General features: G+C 33.1%; 3 protein-coding genes across 11 annotated transcripts; 1 reads left to right on the top strand and 2 right to left on the bottom strand.

The window, feature by feature from the left end:
* Positions 1 to 114: 114 nt before the first annotated feature.
* Positions 115 to 1,880, top strand: LOC100649785 (trypsin-7). Its single transcript, XM_003401000.4, has 6 exons — positions 115 to 262; positions 501 to 583; positions 856 to 944; positions 1,019 to 1,277; positions 1,448 to 1,600; positions 1,688 to 1,880. Exons 1-6 carry the CDS (start codon positions 217 to 219, stop codon positions 1,829 to 1,831), a joined length of 774 nt encoding a protein of 257 aa, XP_003401048.2. The 5' UTR covers positions 115 to 216; the 3' UTR covers positions 1,832 to 1,880.
* Positions 1,881 to 1,965: 85 nt separating this feature from the next.
* Positions 1,966 to 4,425, bottom strand: LOC100649392 (flavin-containing monooxygenase FMO GS-OX-like 2). 2 transcript variants are annotated; one of them, XM_020866746.2, is made up of 7 exons: positions 4,028 to 4,425; positions 3,598 to 3,828; positions 3,331 to 3,472; positions 3,124 to 3,257; positions 2,797 to 3,000; positions 2,429 to 2,714; positions 1,966 to 2,334 (listed from the first exon to the last, which is right to left on the bottom strand). In XM_020866746.2, exons 1-7 carry the CDS (start codon positions 4,063 to 4,065, stop codon positions 2,026 to 2,028), a joined length of 1,344 nt encoding a protein of 447 aa, XP_020722405.2. In that variant the 5' UTR covers positions 4,066 to 4,425; the 3' UTR covers positions 1,966 to 2,025. The 2 variants fall into 2 exon arrangements, with proteins under 2 accessions (XP_020722405.2, XP_003401044.2); XM_003400996.4 differs by having other exon boundaries at positions 4,167 to 4,419.
* A 3,676-nt stretch (positions 4,426 to 8,101) lies between these two features.
* LOC100649118 (serine/threonine-protein kinase 10) lies at positions 8,102 to 20,324 on the bottom strand. Of its 8 annotated transcripts, none has more exons than XM_048412679.1 (15): positions 20,063 to 20,323; positions 18,352 to 18,951; positions 18,103 to 18,267; positions 17,816 to 18,014; positions 17,621 to 17,751; positions 16,801 to 17,124; positions 16,541 to 16,586; positions 16,006 to 16,061; positions 15,489 to 15,573; positions 15,243 to 15,403; positions 14,658 to 15,172; positions 14,021 to 14,547; positions 11,647 to 13,874; positions 9,817 to 9,890; positions 9,380 to 9,579 (listed from the first exon to the last, which is right to left on the bottom strand). In XM_048412679.1, exons 2-14 carry the CDS (start codon positions 18,508 to 18,510, stop codon positions 9,843 to 9,845), a joined length of 4,644 nt encoding a protein of 1,547 aa, XP_048268636.1. In that variant the 5' UTR covers positions 18,511 to 18,951; positions 20,063 to 20,323; the 3' UTR covers positions 9,380 to 9,579; positions 9,817 to 9,842. The 8 variants fall into 8 exon arrangements, 3 of the variants coding, with proteins under 3 accessions (XP_048268635.1, XP_003401043.2, XP_048268636.1); XR_007226560.1 differs by having other exon boundaries at positions 9,476 to 9,579; positions 9,817 to 11,346; positions 20,063 to 20,324; XR_007226561.1 differs by having other exon boundaries at positions 9,476 to 9,579; positions 9,817 to 11,346; positions 16,006 to 16,052; positions 20,063 to 20,324.
* Positions 20,325 to 21,348: the final 1,024 nt, after the last annotated feature.

The following is a 21,348-nucleotide window of genomic DNA, read 5'->3' as shown; positions in this document are numbered from 1 at the left end:
AATCGCTCATATAACCTGTGCGTGTAATCTAACGATAACGATACCGACCGGCCCTCGCAAATAGTAATTTTACGACCGTTACAACAAATTCTCGTATAATTACGTTAAAAGCGTTTCATTTTCCGATAAGCTTCGGGGATAAATTGGGCAATCGGTGCGTAAAACTCATTTTACGCTGGATAAAGCAAAAACAGTCACGAATAAGCTACGTTCAATATGAACGAACTTCTTTTCTGTGCAATTTCCCTCTTACTGCTCGGATGTAAGTATGCGAATATAGATATATTTTTCAGTATGTCGAACAAGACAGATTAGCATTCCTATTTCCAGCACTTCCATTTACAAAATTTTTATACATTTCATTTACATACATACATATTTCATTCTTGCATACCGATAAAATAACGTCTCAACTTTATCCCGTACATAAAATAGATAATAATGATAGACAAATAAAACTTAAAAGACATGCTTCTGACGGGACTTTCGAATATCTGTAGCAAAGACGAGAGGACAGGAGCTGCCAGCGGTAGATCGAATCGTCGATGGAGCACCTATCAATATTACGGAAGTTCCATATATGGTAAATAATTATGTCGATCGTTAGATCTCTTTTTCTTAAATTAACTGAAAATATTCATGTATTTGAAAGATTTACAACAAGATTTAACAAACTTATGTTAAACTTATGCAACGCGTCTTTCTACGTGTCTTATTTCGCTAACCTTTATACAATAACAGCACTTTCTCCCATCTGAAATGAATAATAATAAAATAATGAAATTCGTTAGAGATAATGAGTAATTGACCAAACAAAATTAACGACGTTAATAATGGAATGATTATCTGCAATAGTTATCGTACAGAGCAAATAATGAACACGCATGCGGTGCTGGTATCATTAATAGAGAGTGGGGAGTAACTGCTGCTCACTGTGTCGTTCCGTAAGTAAACAAATTTTTTCAAATTTGATTTTAAATTTCGTTTTGTGTGCTTAATTTTGATTCGATCGACATAGATTTATCGACAATCCCGAATTTTCGATAACCGTCCGTAGTGGATCTAGCAAATTCGATACCGGTGGTGTTATTCATAATGTAACGACACTTTCTTACCACGAAAATTACGATGAAGGAAACAACGATTACGATATTGCTGTATTCAAAGTACATCCACCGTTTGAATTTAACAACGCGACACAACCTGTCAAGTTGCCTGAGGATAGTGAAACCGTTGACACAAATTGGGGTTTAATCGCCGGTTGGGGCTACTTCATCGTAAGTTTATTCGTAGAAGGTCTATCCTCTGTTCAATATTAACTTGTTAATCGGGTCATCCCTTGTAACCCAGAAAGAATTAAATAGCCGATATCTTGGACATAATAATATTTTTATTCAGGGGCTCTATATTTCTTACGTTGAATTGTAGCAGACAAACAAACTTTTAGGATTTCGATCCTGTATTATCGGAGACTTTGCAATACGTTATAGTACCGAAAATGAAGAGAGAGAAATGCTTGGCGGACTACAAAGGTAAATATGAAGTAACAGAGCGGCAGGTTTGTTACGGATTTTCAGAAGGAGGAAAAGATTCGTGCAAGGTAAATCATAATATATTTTATAACAATCAGAGATATTAACTCTGCTCTGGAGTCTAACTTACTCTGAATATCATTGATCTTTTATAGGGTGATTCTGGTGGTCCTTTGGTTAACAAGGGTATCATGATCGGTATAACTTCGTGGGGCCCCGATTGCGGTGGATCACACGAACCTGGCGTTTACACCGATGTTGTCGGGCTAGCAGAATGGATTAAAAATAAAACTATGTGATCATTATAAATTATACAATAATAAATAAATTTGCTTCACAGTTTCGAAACCGGCAGTAGAATCAGGAATTCTAAATCGATCAAGTCATTCATCATCGGCTTTGTGCAACATCAGTATCATTATTAAATTCAATATTATGAAAAACTTATAAAACTGTATTATTATATTTAACAGTTTTTAACAGTTATTTATATTTATACACTTTCTTTCGGTATGACTAACTCAACAGTTTCCTGATCTTTCGATAATACAAATCTAGCCCTCTTATAGTTCAAAAGATTCGCTTTCCTTTGCGCTGACCACGCTTCGTATCCGAGTTTATAGAATTTTGGCAAACGGTCGAAACCTCCAGCATCAGCTAACGCATTGTTATAATCCCATTGTTTGTCACTTAATTTGTGTGCATGTCTTTTCTTCGAGGTTTTTAACTTCGAGTCTTCCAGCATAATTGATCTTGTTGGTAAGCTTGCTCTTTCCTCTAATAATGCAAGAAAATATTGTATCTGGAAAATTTACATCTATATATCCGCTACTCGCATGTTTAATAATATTTAATGTACACGTTTAATATAATATTTAACATATCAATCGTATTACTTGCATATGAAACATAGGAAATGGAACAACGACAGTAGGCACTCCAACAATACACATTGTAGGATGGTCAATATTAATTAAATGTTTATATAAAGGAGTCACGAAGTTATTATCTACTCGTATTCCACAGTTTTCGTCTAGAAATGGAAAACTGTACCGATACCCCGTACAAAACATAAATACATCCACTGTAATGGAATTTTGATCTTTTAGAAAAATATTCCCCTCCTCTATCTTTTCCACACCTGACACCTCGATTACGTTTGATGGTAAGGGGCTATTTAATCTATTAGCATTGAAAATATGATGCTTTAATTTCGCCACTGAAAATTAATTAAGTAACTATATTCCAAAATTATTGGAAATACCTTTCATTATTATGGCTTAAATATATTCGAAATGCGTGGTTAGCCAAATCAAGAGCGATGTCGACTCCGGAAGCAGCTGCTCCCAAGATTAAAACCCTTTTACCAGAAAAATCTTCTGACTTTCGATATGAATGACTGTGTAATATCGTACCCGGAAATTGTTCGATTCCTGGTACCATTGGTATGTAGGGATCGAAGTAATGTCTAAATCAAATATAATTAAAACAAAATTAATAAAATATAGTTGCAAAGGAATTAAATTAAATAAAAATCAAATTTAAACCTATCACGAATCGTTACGATATTTAATATTTATGAAAAACATACCCATTACAAATCATTATAACGTTAAAGATACTTTCTTTCTCTTCTTTTGTTTTTACGACTTTTGTTCGTACAGCCCATTCTTCTTTGCCTTCGGCTGAAATTTGCAATCGAACGGATTCTACTCGTGTTCCAAACTATAACATTATACCTTTCATAGCAAGTTAATAAAAATTTTTTCACACAACAACGAGACTTATTCCCGCTTACCTGAATATGTTTAAGTAAATCAAAATATTCCGCGTAATTCTGTAAATACGTCCGAACTTCCTGATGTGTCACACAACATGGTTCTTCAGCGTTCAATCTCTGGTAATCAGGGAAATTCATAATTTTCGCTGGTAAATTAGTTCTACAATGACAAATCCAGTATTCTGTTTCTAATTTTAACAGTTACTCGGTAGACATAACATAACGTAAAATAAAAAAATTGAAAAATTAATTAAGTAAATTAAAATTAAGTGCACAAAATTAAACCTTAAGTCTCGATACATGCTCGAATGAACGGGCAAACCATTTTCGTCGACTTCAATTGCTTCTTTGTAAACCCATGTACCGCCGATATCATTTGTTTGCTCGAAAACATTCAATTCGAAATTCAAACTTCGCGCAAAGTGTCTGGCTGCGCAGAGGCCAGCTGCGCCGGCTCCTATTACGCATACTTTTCTCTTTTTCATCAATTCAGCCATTTGCAGATTCGTACGTAACCTATGCAATAAAAAACATTGCGTTGATTATCAAAGAAACAAGTATATACATTTATATAAGATTTTAGACTTTATTTTACGATGAACTCAAGTACTTCGTTTCTCTATAAGTATCTATCATAATTTTATATATAATCATTTCAATTTTAATGTATGCAATGTCAAATTACTTTTAAAAAGCGTACAATGTAAATATTTACATTAAGAAACGAATAAGCGAAGATATTCGTGTATACATTGTTACTTAATAAATTAGTCAAATTTCAAGAGTTATGTTTGTAAGTAAGCAGAAACACGAAATAGCTTTTGCTAGATGTTCGATAGCCGCTTGCAACTTACGCTTTATTATATATTTAAATGACGATATATCCTGGCACCTAACACAAAGGTGCGCACTTGCGTCAACAAAATTACAGCTTTAGTTTGCTCCCGTCCTATTTTATATCCTTCGAGAAAGACACGAAGAGGAATTTAAACAAAGACGAAAACGGACAAAATAAAAAGCCACATTCTTATCAGCGTAATAATATCACTATTTTGCTCCTGCACTACGCGGTTGCGCGCGGTTGACAGATGACTACTTTGATAAAGTTTTTACGAACTGTAAACACAGATATCTTGTTGTAATCTCGTAATTAAACTATTCCAACTGTAGAAGTAAAATATTTATTGTAGTATTTTTTATAACATTACCATGTAAATGATCATAACATTAGTCTTACAATCTATATTAATGCTCGATATTGAATTCAATTATATCTAGTATTGAGCAATTAATTGTAAAGACTCTATGTTACAACGATATATCTCTGCATATGGTTTTCAGTCGATGTCGCATCAATTAAGTGAGAGTTATCATATAAAAAGTTATCTCCCTTTTTTACTCATTTGTTAGAACTATTGTATGTGTGTGTGTATGTGTATATATATATAAATATATAAATATATATATATATATATACCAACTGGGAACTCTTTTAGCTCGCACAAGATAGATAAAATTTATTTTAAATATCTATATCTGTCGCAAATTACTTTCATTCACATACCGAATAAAACAAACAAATATTAATCCGATATAAACAGCATTAAAACAATCGATTAGTTTGAGGTTCGTTAGACACAAATTCAAGAAATTTTGCGTTATGCCTTGTTCAGATTAATCGAGCTGTTTATCGATATAATCATAACAGTCGTGTACCATTTCGTATAACGCGTACATGGTATATTTATAGAAATTCTCTGCGACAGGTGTTAAAGTACATTCGTGAGCCACTCTATGTATGTAAAATTATAATTATAATTATAAACATAATAGAAATATCGTATATAGAAAATATGACAGAATATAGAATACAGAAAAAGTAAAGGTTTGGGGGAACCAATATTAACAAGTACGAAACCGTAAATAGCAGGTCAAGGAAAGAACCTCAACTTCATTTGAAACTTGGAAGCATATTTCATGTCGGATCAAGTAACATAACAGTCAAACGACTTGGTTAATGAGTATAAACGTAGAAACTTGGGAAAAATATTTCAAGAGAACCAAGTGAATGAAATTTTATGCCGATGAGGAATTTCGAATTACTTTAGATTCCTAGAAAATTCAAATGACTTGATAGATCTGAGCAAGGCTTTAAGGTCGCTAAAAGAAGCTAAAAGAAGGAAGAAAACGAGCAAACGATCGTAGTAACAGGTAATTTGAAAAGCACAAGGTGGTAATACGCTGTTGAATCGTGCAGCAGCTTGGCGCGGGTGACGTGGAAGTAGAAATCGACCGAGGCGCACTGTCTTTGTACGAAAACTTCGTAATTCCATTTTTTTCTCAACGAACATTGTCCTTAATGTTATCTCTAGATTCAAATTGACTGCCACATTTTCTCCTTAATCGACTACTTCGGCAAATTTCTACATCTAATAGTCCACTTAATTGTATCAATCTATTTTCAAATTCAAGAAAAACTAGTACGAGTCTGTTCCGAGCGCTCATCACTGTCAAAATGGCTACTCATATGCACCACATTTGGAAAGCGGCTATGTTACTGTTATGTTACTTAGTTGCGTGTAATCAACTCGTTTGTTGCATTCTGAGACGAATTTTAAAGATCTAGAAGATCGCACTCCTATTTCAAAAACATTCTTGCATGTCACTCGTTTCACCAACTTAATTTCTGTCAAACTTATCTTCCCGTAAATCGCCGAATCAAACTCTCTACCGTAAGAAGTACGAGTGTGGAACTCGTAACAATTTTTATTGCACAAACACGCTTATTCAATTATAAGAATGCGTAGATATCCTAATATCTTGGATCATTACTTGTATATATATCAACTGTTATATCACTTACATTCTGAATTCAATTTCTTGAACTTAACAACGAATAAATTCACTTACAATTCTTTATCTATGTAAATCATTCTATTTCCTATCTTTGTTAATAAAATATGAATTCATTATTTTTTCTTCGCAAGAACGATCGTCTTGTATTTCTTAAAGATCAGCCACGAAATCGATTGCTGACGAAAAGGCTTAATGTATATATGTATATCTATGTACGTTGTATATGTGTAAAATAAACTCAATCTAAGATGAATAAACACACAGAGGCGTAACATCGATCTGATACATACAATAAGGTTTAGAAGTAAAAAAAAAAAATGCTCTGTTATGAAATCATAAACGAGAATTTCTTTGTATACCGCTTACATAAAAAGCTTTATATTACACAATAAACGTTCGAGACGTTGATTCTTCAATTCTTTCTGAAATGTAAGTTTCGGAATAAAGGTAAAACTCGGAATATTTCTGATCGAAATTAAAATAGATATAAATATTTAATAAATATTTTTGTATAGTAACCGATTAATACGTTTCATCTAAATCAGAAAATAAAATGTATTACTTTCTTTCGTTTGAAAAACAATTTTTAGCAAACTTCGTTTCTTAGTGTAAAATAATCTCATTTTCCGATTTCTTTCCCTTTTGCTTGTTCTCAGTCTATTGATTTCTTATGTGTAGAAGTATGCGCCTGCATGTCAGGTTGCGACTCAATGTTAAACATATTGGTAATAACGAAATTCTTGTAATGGATACAAATTAAAAAAAAAAAAAAATCATAACAAACAGTTTCCTGTGCTTAAACACTGTACGTACAATGATTAAGAACGAAAGAAGCATTCGGCAAAAAACAAGAAATAAAGTGAAAAACAATCCTAACGGTGACTATTCGCACAAATCGAAACGATAAAGTCGATTCCGACCCTCTTTACATTACATCATATTTTAATCGTCGTAGTATAAATATTTTCAATCGAATATACAACGCACACGACAATGGCTTCGTCCTCTTTTCCCTTCTGTTTGTTAATTCTTTGCAATAATTCCCACGTACAATGCACACGTGCTTGATGATTAAAAAATTCATTAGCCCTGTATAAAATTCCCATATAGTCACTGTTGGAACTTGCGCTATCGATCCCCCGTTCGTTTATAGGTAAACGAATCTCCGGTCTACTTCCGTAGTTTCGTATTTTTCATACAATTGATCCCTTTTAAGAAGAACCAGATGCATCGTCCTCTCGATGAATAAAAAAACATGAAATCTTTGACAGAATAGGATCCAACAGGCACGATCAACGAGTATTTTCTAACAATTGCAGCGCACGACACAAATTCGACAAAGGGCAGTATTAAGATTTTCTTTTTCTTTTCATATCATGCCTCATACTTTTCCTTTATATTCCCAAAATCTTAACGTTTCAAGAATACATATATGTACATATGCTTTGGCAAACGTCCTCTTTCCTTTTCCTTTTTTAATTAAATGAACTACTATGTTTTTCATACTTCGTGTTAGTTACGTCCTACGTAGCATCATTTCCAACCAAGAAAGAACTCGAGCGAAGATTGATCGCAAAACACGCGGTCAAATTTCACTTGAGTTAGCCATAACATTGCAAAATCATTTTACCCATGTGTGATATACGTCCACGGTGAGAAGGATCATCCGACGAAGTGGATCCATTTTCTACGTCTTTCGCAAGAAACTGGGTAAATGAATTGCTCACAAAGATTCGTCGTAAACATTATTCTCGATACGATAAAGTAGAATAATCAAAATATATCAAACAATTCATTCTGATTCTCTATATACAAAGTTCCTTAATCGATTATCGTACTAATAAGCACGATACCAGATAGATTAACGTGAACAAACAGAGATATAAAAATTAATAGTACTGTACAATTAAAGGAAATAAAGAAGATAAAAAGGGAAAACGAAAGGAAATATTTTATACAAATATGCTTCTTTACATCTAGGACGAGCGTTAGCCACACATGCTCGTTTTGAATACGCATCAAAGAAATCCTCTACAATGTCCTCGGACTATGTAGATGCGTAGTAAGCGATCATACATTGTATATATTTGGCGTGAACCTTTGATTCGTATTGTTGAACGTTTATTTACTAAAAATATATCCGTATCTTGATAAAAAAAAACAATCTATCAATGGAGATTTAGCGTTTTCTTTACAAACAACTCGTTACAACTCGTTGAACATTCTTAATAATGAAGACGCGACGATTACACGTTTGTTCAGATACGACGGCGCTTCGATTCGAAAGTGGCACCTGAACGCTGCGTGCATCCGTTTAAAACACGCGCGCAATTACGATCTACATTTATACTTGCTTCAACACCGAATCCTCGCAAATGCCTGTATCCTGACATTCGACAGCACAACAAGCATATACATGTATATACATTCGACAATCGAAAATATACTTTTTCCACGTGTGCATTATGTACGCATAAAATCGCTAGATATTCTACGAACACGCTAGACACTGTCATTTGTATTCTCGATAGGATGGTAAGTTGTCCTCGAATTGTCTCAATGACTCTAGTTCAATATGCATGCGTATATAAGATGTAGAAAAAATGTATTTATTGTAGGATCACGTACACCATTGATCACGAGAACACGTTCGTTCTTCAAAGTTCTCAGGAGAAATGATCATCGGGCGGATTGTATGGTCTGTATGTATCCAGTATATTTTCGACAAGATCGCCGTAAGAAATTCATCTCATTTATATATAACAATTCATATTTGATATATAAAATATATCTTAAGAGAGAAACCCGACTTTCTAATCTCTTCTTCTTCGCTTTCCTTGAAAACGTTAAAAGTTCGTTAGTTATTTCGCAGTTCGGTCACAACATATGTATGTATGTATATCATTGCAAAGCGATGCTCCGAAATCACAGATGTTCACAATGTTTTACATCGTCGTCGGTATTTCATCGAATTAAAGAAAATAGTTCTTCCATGTATAACCGATCGCTGAATATCCACACTTTGCACGCCAAGCATCGCCTATCGTGTGTTTCATGTTATAGATCTCATTACAAGCAAAACGAATTACTCGGCGGTCCTTATTCAAAAATTTAAGCCAGATCGAATAGCCGTGCAAAGAGCTCGCGTAACTTGACCTTCGAATTACCTCGACATTTGGAGCTCTGTGATTCATTTGTTATTCTTAAGGGGTAAGAAACTTTCATTTCGGTTCGATGATAGAGATTAATTAGACATTAACCCTCGCTCACCGAAGAAAGCGAACTACGTGTAGAACCAACTGTATGATGCGTCAAGTCGGTAAGATCTGCTGGTAAGCACAATGGTATCGCGCTTGGCCCGTAAATCGCCTCTTGTTCCTCCAGTTGTAACGCAAACTGTTCTTCCAATTTCTGTAAAGGAAAATTTCAGATATTCAAATAAATAGATAATACATAATGTGTAAAATAGTGATGGATATAAACGGTGTTCCCTACGAATAAGCTTCAACAAAACTAAATCGCTCGACAAAATTCAAGAGAAATGTATAGATCTCGTGGAGCTAATCGTTTAATTGCTCTTAATCGCTTATACTATATCTATGCCTTATTTACTCTATATTCGCATCAACAGACGTTTTTTAGACTGACCTTGTTTATTACCTAGTAGACCGTTCTCATATCCAGTCGTGGAATCTCTTTCCCGACATGTTGCGTGTTGGATTCTTAATGAAAGAGGTACGTAATAAAAGTGGGAATAACATAATCTAACGTACACATTGGAAACACTTATATGAAAACCCTTGATATGTATAAGCATTTACCGCACATTTTTACTACGTCCGGTAAGTATACAACATATAGCCCACAATTATCACCGATTCACCCTGTTATGATCTTTACTTAATAACCATCGAAAAGCTGCTATCAAAATACGACACTTGCATATATTATTATCGATAATACAACGAACGATAAACGTCTAATTAAACATAAAGTCTGCATAAAGTACCATTCTATTTTGCTAATAATAGGTATAAGTGCTTGTTAATATTCTGTGAACATTAATGATTGTCAACTGGAATATCCCGTGGAACTTTATGTTCATCTGCGATGGAAACTTCACAAATGTTCTGTACATGAACAATAAATCTACGACATCGTAATATAACAATGACATTTCATCCATAAGTTAATTAATGCCAGCAACTTATTCTTTAACATTTCAATACTTGAAGAACCATAGACTTTTACCTAGTAGCTAACAATGACACACTCTTATCGATTTACGAATACGTGTTTTGTTGATTTTTATATCTTTTTTAAGAGTCGCAAACAAAACTCATATTATAAATTAATTATTTCCTGGCGATATATTACTGCTCATTCAAGTGTTATTCCGTATAAGCCCAAACAATATACATTTTCCTTGGAATTGGTTACGCAAAAATATATTAAAAATTTATTAAATGTACATATATATGTATGTAGGGGAGAGGGAGAAGACAAATTCATACGTATACGTATGTACATATACATATATAGTAACGAATGGAATGTATACAGCATTTAAACAAACGATAAATATTGCGAAATAAATGAAGCAACGGTGAGTAAAGCGGGCATGTTACCCTTAAATGCACAAAGCATAATTCAACGAGAGAAACTTCGAAATAATAAAAAAGATAGGTCTTAAGAAAATACCTATAAAAATGTTGAATGAAAATCCAAATTTATTTTCTAAAATAAATGCTAAATCAAACGAGACATCAAACGAAAAACTGGATTACGATAAGTTACAAGATTATTTCGAAACTTCTCTCTCAATAACGAAAACATTTGAAAGGAGACACAACAGAATATTCAACAGAGTATTTACTATCTACGAGACGAAGGAGGTGGTACCAGATCTGGTTTGGATCGACTTCGTGATAGCATGCCATTAATGGAGCCGGTGTCCGAACTACTAACTCTTAGAGACACCCTTGGAATGGTAAATGGAGAAGGAGACGTTGGAGTAGAGCGGGGCAAACGCGGAGATTTCTTCCAACTTTCAAAATAAAAGAGAGAATAATCTATACATAAAAGGGGAGAAGAGAAACCACTACGACTCGAGGGCAAATAGTCTCGGTAACGAGCTTCCAATGCTTCCATTTCAGCCGTCAGCTCAGCTTCTAACTTCTATAACAAGTACATTAAGCTTATTTCAGTATAACCATGCTTGTTTCTATTAAGCTTACTTAAAAATCACGATCGATTCATATCTCTTCTCGCGCTGGTCATCGATCATCGTATGAGCCACAGGACATGGAAACCTATGACTTCGCTCTACGTATAATCGTTATCAAGAAGATAAAAAGAAGAAAACATGAAAGAGTAGACAAGTAGACAGAAAAAGAGAGCAAGAGAAAGGAAAGGAGAAAAGAAAAGCTTCGCGAAGTATGAAAGGCAAAGTAACAAGGAAAATTAATATTAATTTACCTGTTTTCGTGGCTTGAGTTGCCCTTTCCATTCACGAAGCTCTTTACCATACGCCTCTTCTAATTCCTTTAGTTTCAATGTCTCGTGTTCCATCAACATCTTTCTCTTTTCATTTTGCAACTGTTCCAGTTCTTTGATCGTGGCATCGCTTTGCGCTCTTACCTCTTCCAACTGCCGCGAATGCTTTAGTTCAAATCTTTGCTGCTCGGCTCTATATCGTTTTTTCTCGTTCTCTTGGAATTTTTTCAATTTCTCTCTTTCAGCATCAGGATCCGGCGCGATAATCGACGACATAGAAATCCTCATAGATTCTCTGAACATCATTTCACGTGCCTTCATCTCGTTGCGAATTCTTTTCGGCAAATTTCTACGTTCCACCGTCTGTCGTTTAATCAGTTCCTCCTCTTTTCGTTGATTCATTCTTTTCATTTGTTCCAATTCCTTTTCATGACGTATCAGCATCTGGTGTCTTTGTAAAAAGAAAATATCCTTTAGCTGTTTCTTCAACAGCTGCTGTTTCTCGTGGATGTGCCGTTCTTCTTGCTCCCAAATCGCTGCCTCTCGAGCTCTCATCAACTGTTGTTTCTGCTGCAAAAATTGCCTTTCCATTAAAGCAATTTTCTCGCGATGACTATCGGATAATCTTCTCAACAATAGTTCATGACTTTCGTTAAGCTTATCTAAAAAGTGCTTTTCCCTTTCCTCGTGTTCAGCCTCCAATTTTTCTTTGCGTATCTTAAATGCACTCTTCCTCTTGTCTTTCGGCATTAAATCTACTTCATGCTTAAGTAACTTTAGTTCCTGTTTCAATCCCTCACGGAACTGTTTCAATTCCCTTTCTTGCTCACTGCGAATCTTTTTCGAAGCGAGCCTAAGATCGGCCTCCTGTTGCGCTTCCGCTCGTTCGATTTGTTGCCTCTGTTGCCGAGCGAGCGTTTCCAGATCAGTTTCAGCATTTCTTTCCAAAAGTTGTCTCTCTTGCTCGAAACGTTTCTCTTGTTGATCTTTGTTAAACTGCGCCTTTTGCGATAAATCCTGAAACTGTTTCTGCTCCATTTTCTGTAGCATCTTTAATTCCCTTAACTCTTGCTTCCTAAAAATTTGATCATCGTAAACTTTACCGTTTTCATCATCGCCGTAAATTACCTTCGATGTCGTCGTAGTAACTACGACACCATCGATCTCAAACTTTCTAGTTCGCTTTCTCGTCTTTTTCTTCAAATTCATCATTTGAATATCTTCTTTCGTTCTTGTTGGTCGTGGTATATCACGATTATAATCGGGCTTCCGTCGCAATACTACTTCCTCGTCCACTTCCGCCGATTGTCCTTGACTTAGATGATTTTCCTTGCTGGATTCCCTACTATCCTGACTTATCGTGGTAGAAATAGATTCAGCATCGGAGCGATCTATGCTCTTACTGGGCGTATGCGATCTTGTCGATCCAGATTCACTTTGAGATCTAGATCCTTCGAAGCTATCCGGAGATACTCTTTTCTCTTTGTATCCTTTATTTACTTCTTTTGGTTTAAGCGTTTTTAACGTTTTCTCGTCCATAGGAGTAACCATTGCAGATTTATCGTTCTTCAACAAACCATTCATTTTCTTGGAACTTCTTTCCACTTCATCGATATCTATGGATTCTATAGTCGTCCCAGCAACTATCATTTTAGTAATTTCATCTCCGCTATCGCTTTTTGTACTCGACATTTCAATTAAGCTTGCGTCACTGTGAGAAGAAGAAGTTCGTACGGTTTCGTGTTTATTAAGTATCGAGGAATCTTTCACTTGTTCCTTATCTTCGCCGACGGTAACGACAGAAACGTGACTAGTGTCCTGTAATTCGTCTATGATCGGACTCACAATGAGAACCTCGGATTCATCTAACTTCTTGCCAACTCTTTTAGAAACGTCTGTAAGAATTATAGGTTGCTCCTGGGGCATGTACTCTAAACTATCTAAACTGGGAAAGCCGTCATCGTCGGTTGAACTTTCATTCACTTGTGTTTTGTTTAATTCATTCGCTACAATAACAACTTCCGATGTTGGAGGAGGTTGACGACAAGAAGGATTTGCCGCCAGTGACACAGCATCGACGAGAACCGGAGGATGCGTCGTTACTACAGTTACTTGACTAACGTTGCTCGCAAGACTATTCGATAAATCTGGACTATCTGCTGTAATCCGGACGGTTGATGTATTTGGACGTATTTCTTGGTCGGATTTACCTGAAAGTTTAATACGTATTCCTTTATTCCTATAAGTATTAATAATCCACTTCCAATCTTATAACATGAACTAAATATTTACGACTATTGTTATAAACAATAAACTAATTGTATAATACAAAATGATAAAGTAACTTTGATTTTACCGGTAATGACAACTACATTATCACCGCTGCTTCTTCTCGAAGCATTTCTAATGGGAGTTGATGTAATTACTGATACATTCACTGAAGAACCTTTTTTCTCGCAGTTTACGTTATCGCTGTTGCTCGTCATATTTTCGTAATTGTGTTCTTTACTTGGCCATTTTTTATCCCGTTTCCCGTCAAATTCGTCCGAAAAGTTTTCTAACGAAACGTATCTGGAAGATCCTTCACTATGGCTTTTGACAACAGATTCTGGTTTAGATGTTCCATAATCAGTTTTAACATCTTCAGTAGAACATGCTTTAACGATATTTTTTTCGGATGCGCTTGCAGTTAGATCTCGTTGAGATAACGTCTCCATAGAAGAAACACTCATTCGCATTTCAGTATCCATCGAAAACCGTTTCTCTAAAACTGCATTTAACTTTTGCTCTACAGATTTTCGTTTTTCTTGTAAACTCTTATAATTTTCTTCTGATGAAGATTGTCCTTTAACTTGTATATCACCTGGTGTTTTCTTTTCAATTCTGAAATTTAATGTCCTTCATATAAATAATTAATATTAAATTAGATATAAATTCAAAGAAACATGTGCGAATAATGTCGATGAAAATTTAGCATAACTAGAAATAAGTACCTGTTCTTTTCTTCTAAAGACGATTGTTTATTGAATACTGGTTTCGTCCAGTCTTCGGCCAATTCTAATTTAACTGGTGCTGATTTCCTTTTCTCTTCTAATGATAATTGCGTTCTCGGTGATGAATTCGTCTTATTATCTACAGATCTTTGCCTGATATCACCTTTGTTTACATCATCTATCTTATTCTTCTCTCTTTCATTATTATCTGGTACATTCTTTTCTAAACTAGGTAGTACGCTTGTTTTCTCGGAGAGCGCGTCTACACTTGTTTGTTCCTTACCTACCATTTCCTGAGCAGACTGAGACGGTTCATTTTTGTCTCTCTGTTGCTTATCAGTAATCTTACATTCATTTAATACTTCTGCGTCGCTTTGTTTATCAATCATTTTCAAATTATTTTCCTTATCTTCAATTTTACTATTCTGTCGCATAAGTGGCGGAGGAGGTGCAGGCCCTTTTTCTCGAGATACCCTACGTTCGTTTGTTTCATTTGTACTAGGAGGCTTAGGTGCCTGAAAATCAAATTACGATATTATTGCTATTTATATAAAAATATCAACAACTGATTAAAAAGAAATGTACTTGTTTTTTCTCAACAGAAACAGGTATGTTGTCTTTTGATTCTGCTTTACGTAATTTCTTGTTTCTATCCTCCTTTTCACCATCTCTGTTAATTTCTCGTTTATGATTTTCTTCTTTTTTCGCTGACACAGGTGATGCAACAAGATTTTCCTTTTCAGAAACTGAAAAAAGAAATATAAACACAATTTATAATGATTTTCATCATCACACCTAAACGGCATTTAATATAGTATAAATCATATTTACTCTGAACATCAGCGTCACTGCGCATAGACGCAGAGTCATCTCCGAGTTGATCCAGCTCCAGAGGAAGCTGAGATGTACGTTGCTCCTAAAATTTGTATGTTTCTATTTTATTTACATATGATTATATAATTCATACACACGATACAATTCATAATTAAAAATATCTTCTAAGTATAGAATAGTATATCTTATAAGTACTTAAGTAACTTCTAAGAATAATAAAGTATGCAAAATGAAGGAACTATTAAAATACCAAAAAAAATAGGAAGAATTATTACTTTACATGAATATGAAAACAAAATAGTGAGAATAAAAATACATAATTAATATATTTTTATAAAAACTGTCATCATATTAATTATAACAAACATTATGATCTAATATGAATAAATTTGATATAAAAATAGCTTATGCACTGCAGTTGTAAAAACAAGAAAAATAGCGAAGAACTGTAATAACATGTACAAAAAATACATTGAAATCAAGTTAAACAACACTTATTGCATAAGCTACTGACCTGACAAACGCAGGGATGATGGGGCTGGCGAGGCCCAGGAGAGCCGCATGCACAGCCAAATTATCCAAATTACAATACCATATTTATTAGGATATCATTAGATTAAATGTTACAAAGAAAAAAAATGAAAAGTTTAATAAAATTTTTTAAATTATGATGTCAAATAGTACCATATGTAACAAATAATAAGTGTAATAATAATTCAAATACATATTTATAACTTTTATGAGAATAAAATTACCTTATTAGTTTGGCAAATTAAAAAGAAGCATACTTTTACAACGCATATTACATGCATGAATCTGTCTAAGATATTATGCATGTTCATCATGCATAAGTATAACAAAGAGTAATTATGTGTTGTATGAAACTAAGATGGAATTTATTAAAGATTTACATAACCGCATACAAAAATACTTCATTACAATTATAAACTTCCGGAATACAAATAAATATTTTTCATTTTCTAATCGTGTAAGAACGACTAATAAATTTGAACAGTTCAATCTATGTGGTTTGTTCAAAAGCAGCTTACCAATCCGTTGATACTGTTCTCTGTGCTTTTTCGCTTTTTTGGCCTTCTATCAAAACGAAAGCGTGTAACAACGTATATACATGTTAATGCTGTTTATAAAGCTCTGTACATCGTTACGAATTAAAAGATCGCAAAGTTATAAAGCGTTTAAAGTTATTTTCACATAAAGGTTATTCGAATAGAAAATTTTCATTTTTGCATCTCTTCTTAATTAACAAAATTAAATTAACGACAATTAACAACATAAAATTAAAAACTACCTCTGTTTCTTCATCAACCAATTCTTCCTCAACAACGTCAGCTTTATATTCCAATAACAAATCTCTGATTGGTTTTGAATCCAAATTACGATTTATAAACGGATGTTTCAACAACTCATCAGCTGTAGGTCGCGACGTTGGATCCTTTATAAGGGCTTTTGCAATAAAATCATTAAAATCTTTGCTCCATTTTCCGGGTTGATCAAGTTTTGGTGGATCGCTTTTTTGTATTTTAAGAAGAACGCGCATTGGAGACATTTCATGGTTTGGTGGTTCCATTTGCGCAAATTCGATTAAAGTAATACCAAGTGACCAAATGTCTACCTGTATATGAGACATATACATATTTATATACTTATATGAAAAATATTAACCCTTTGCGGATGGGATGGTTCGAAGTCAACCGTACTGTGGGGCCGAGCTACTGCCGCGATAAATCATTTAAAATTGCCAGCGCACATTTCTGCTTAGACGCGCTTTTCGTTCATAGATGTCAAATTCTAGATATGTACATGCACAAATCCTCCACAGGATAAATAAAATAACACACATATGAGTCTTTTGGTTCTATCAGTTGTTTTCGCCGAACGCTTATATAAGTTTCTCGTCCATAGCGATGCGTATACGTGGGACACATATATGAATCATTCAGCTCTATAATTGTTTTCGCCAAAAGCATATATGAGTTCCTCGGCCAAATTGATGACTTATGCAGATCACATATATGCGGCAGTAATCCGCAAAGGGTTAATTATAAAATATAAACGTAATATCAATATTTAAGCACAAAAAATGTATAATTTAGAAATGTGCTACTCACTTTAAAATCATAAGGATTATCTCTAAATGTCTCACATAACACTACTTCTGGAGCCATCCAATATGGTGTTCCAATAAATGTGTCATGTTTCTGTAAAGTATGCTTATTTTTTGCAGATACTCCAAAGTCAGCTGCGGACAAGGTAATATATATAAAATAGTAATTATATATGAATTTGGAAAGTATGAGAATTACCTAATTTTACTCCCCCTGCCATTGTTAATAAAACATTTCCCGCCTTTAAATCCCTATGGATAACTTTAGATTTGTGTAAAAATGCAAGACCTTTGGTCATATGTTGACATATATAGGCTATTTGTGGTTCTGTTAAAGCTTTTGCCAATTCAACCATTATAGAATCAACAGCACCACCATCACAATATTCTATTAACATCTATAAATTTATATTAATAGAATTATACAAATATTAATTGAGAAATATAAATATTAAACTTATAAGTATTATATAACTGTAAACATACCCATAGTTTACCCTCAATAAAATATGCTTCATGTAATTCAACAACATTTGGGTGTTTACACTCTGATAAAATATCTATCTCGATCATAAAATCACTAAGATCATCTTCTCCTTCCAGTGCACACATTTTTGCAGCAGCAAGCTGATGAGTTTGCCTGTGCTGTGCCTGAAATATTCAATACTTGTTTAATAAATTGAATAATTACAACTAGAAGCATTTGATTATGAAATTATATAAAATATGTATTACCTTATAAACTTTCCCAAATGCCCCATCTCCTAATTCACCTATCATTTCCCAGAATTCTTCTGGGTTACAATCCATTTTAATATTATTGTACAATTTCTTTTTCTTCGCGTCATTTCCACCGAAGTGGAATGCCTTTTTTAAATTTGATAAGAATGACATTTTTGTGATTCTTATTTAATATATTCGCATGTATAAAAATTACACTTCTATTACATTATGTCATAAAACTCAATAATGTTTATCATTAGCAACAAATATGTACCTTACATTTAAACATAAATCTTATGTAGTTCTTAAATTCATTGTTATATGAAATCATTACAAGATGCATAAAATCATCTTTCCCTTATATATACTTTTGCATACTTTCCATTATTTTAACATATTTTCTACTAGAATAGAAAACATTCTAAAACATATATTTGGCTTATATCCCTGTTTTATACCAGGGGATTGTACCAAATCTCTCCCACATCTTGACACCATATAGTCAATATCCACTAATTAGCAAATATATTTTTTAAATAAATAGTAATGCAAATGTAAAGAATGAAACCCATCATTAACAATTTTCTACTTTTACTCTCAATATATATCAAGCTGAAATAAAGAAAAATTGCATTAAAAATTACAATAATATATTTACAACATTGTCTAATATATTTAGAAGTGATACTACTAAGATGATATTTATTACTTCTTAAATTTAATTTAAATGAACTAAGACAGTACACATATAAAAATCATAAATATAATATATATAAGGATATATCATACATTTTTAGGAGAAAAAGATATAATCAAATGAATAGATTTTGAATTACAATATAACTGATATTAACAACATTAACATAATATTACTTATTCAGTAAAATGAGTAAACATGAAGAGTATGAATAAAATGCTTAAGATAAAACCATTATATATATATATATATATATATATATAAGTATATCAAAAAGATAAGTATAATAAAAGTAATGTTACTAAATGCTAACATTCAATGCAAATTCAACAGTTTCTTATTAATTTCAAAAGCTCATACTATGTGATTAGTATACTTAGTTGCTTCACTGATAAATTGTATTAAGCTACACTTTTTAATATCTATTTACTTATCTATGAAAGGTTTAAGATATACATATAATCAATTTTATCTATTTATTCAATAAGAAATACAAATTTGATTAATCTACAAATGAAAAGAAATAAAGAAATTCTTTGAACTATAAGAGCAAAAAACTACGAGATCAGAAAAGTGCTGAGAATGTCAAAATTGACGGTCACGAGGTTGACACAATTTTGACAAGTAATCTACAGCCGTATCTGTCCGCCATCGTTTTGTAAATACACTTTCTCCGCCTTGTACGTGTTAGAAATCTATCAAAGATGAAATTTGTGAAAATAAAACTACATCAGAATCATCTAAATATTTTAGATGAAAATTATAATAAAAAACAATGTATCTACATATTTTGAATACAACGACAAAATTTCCCGTCATCTATGCTGTTTGTTAGCTTGGTAAAGCCGACGTATTTCTCTCGATTCAAGGTTTGAGAAATCGCAAAAGAACGTTTTAATCTTAGTCATACGAGGCAGTGACACAAATACAGCATTAATATGATAATGATATAAAGAATTTCTTGGATTTTTTTTCTTTAAAAGTATGATTTTTGAAAAAAAATCTGTAGACACATCCTCTGCTCACCTTCTCTTTTAATGATCCACCACGAAATAGGCACACTTCGTCTCGACTAATATCACCGATGATCCACTAAAAATCTTCAGATTCCACTGTTCACACTGATTGCACGTATCATCAAGAAATCCACCGTTCAAAATCCAAATATTTGAAAGAATGTGAAAACTATCGTGCGTGAAATCAGTAAACTAGACGGACCCGCACGTACGGCCATTTTCAGTAACACACGCACATCACACATTCTACTGTACCACGCCTGGAAGTGACGTAATCAATCGGCAAGTGTGCCTGTATTCTGTAAGAGGTTCTCTAACTTACAAATGCATCTTAAATGCATTTTTAACAGACTATGCAACCATTTCGCAAAATATCTCTTATGACAGTCAATGTATATATAGTGACTATAAAAAGCATTTGTACATAGCATTATTTCCTACTTTTCATTTCCATAGTATTAAATTTTTGTAGTTCTATGAAAGTATTATTAAACGATACAAAATTTAATATAATTAAACGCAATTAAGTAGTATGTAAATACTATTATAAATACAATGATGTGCAAATATTTTTTGTACCTATATTTCCAAATCAGCTACAATAAAACAGTAATAATAAAATCCGCGCTTTACTTAGGAGATTATGGGCACCAAAAAAATTATATATTCTATGATTCTAGCATAAAAATTTCGTTTCCTTTCTATGATGATTCAATTTTTACAGTAGCCTCACATATTGAATAGCTCTGCACATATGAAAATTAAGCATTCGTTATATTAAGTTATAGAATTGATTTTACGACGTGTCATTGTAGTTACGGAAGCCTTCTAAATATATAATCTTATTAAATGTTGTGAAACAAACTTGTTTTAGCACAAAATGTCATCAAATTAATATTATACTGAACCATAGTACTATTATATTATAATGCTTCATTTACAACGTATTTAGAGATAAAATTCTTTCTATAAATAGTATTTACCAGTTGTGTTAGCTTTCATATTAAAAGACAATTATTTTATATTCATAAAATTTGTTAGAATACAAGAAAAGAAAGTTTTAGAAAACCAGATACGTACGAAATAGAAATAAGAATCTTTCTTTTATTAACATGTAAGTTTATTAATATCTGAGTAAAATGTTATCTTCACTTTAAAAGCTTAATTCCTAAATGCATAAAGTTAAAATATGATATAAAATTAAGAAATTAATAATTCTAAACATTATCATTGTCAAGGAAAAAACTTCGTTTACAAATTAATACTAGATTAGAAATAAATAATACAGTATGTAAA

This window comes from Bombus terrestris, chromosome 15 (genome assembly GCF_910591885.1).
Source record: "Bombus terrestris chromosome 15, iyBomTerr1.2, whole genome shotgun sequence".
Classification (NCBI taxonomy): Eukaryota; Metazoa; Arthropoda; class Insecta; order Hymenoptera; family Apidae; genus Bombus; species Bombus terrestris.
Note: the sequence above shows the minus strand (reverse complement) of the source record. Positions and strands in the feature narration are given on the sequence as shown.

Bases quoted from the DNA above. Each gene is read 5' to 3' on its own strand.
- LOC100649392 (XM_020866746.2), bottom strand. From the start codon at position 4,065: ATGTATACACGAATATCTTCGCTTATTCGTTTCTTAAT. The intron at 3,001-3,123 runs GTATGTTTTTCA...TATTTGATTTAG, and splicing joins GTTATAATGATTTGTAATGG to ACATTACTTCGATCCCTACA. The intron at 2,335-2,428 runs GTAATACGATTG...TAAATTTTCCAG, and splicing joins TTCCTATGTTTCATATGCAA to ATACAATATTTTCTTGCATT.
- LOC100649118 (XM_048412678.1), bottom strand. From the start codon at position 18,510: ATGTCATTCTTATCAAATTTAAAAAAGGCATTCCACTTCGGTGGAAAT. The intron at 16,587-16,800 runs GTAGTTTTTAAT...TCGTTTTGATAG, and splicing joins TGGTTGATGAAGAAACAGAG to AAGGCCAAAAAAGCGAAAAA. The intron at 15,404-15,488 runs GTAAATATGATT...TTCTTTTTTCAG, and splicing joins CAGTGACGCTGATGTTCAGA to TTTCTGAAAAGGAAAATCTT.
- LOC100649785 (XM_003401000.4), top strand. From the start codon at position 217: ATGAACGAACTTCTTTTCTGTGCAATTTCCCTCTTACTGCTCGGAT. The intron at 263-500 runs GTAAGTATGCGA...GAATATCTGTAG, and splicing joins TTCCCTCTTACTGCTCGGAT to CAAAGACGAGAGGACAGGAG. The intron at 584-855 runs GTAAATAATTAT...TATCTGCAATAG, and splicing joins TTACGGAAGTTCCATATATG to TTATCGTACAGAGCAAATAA.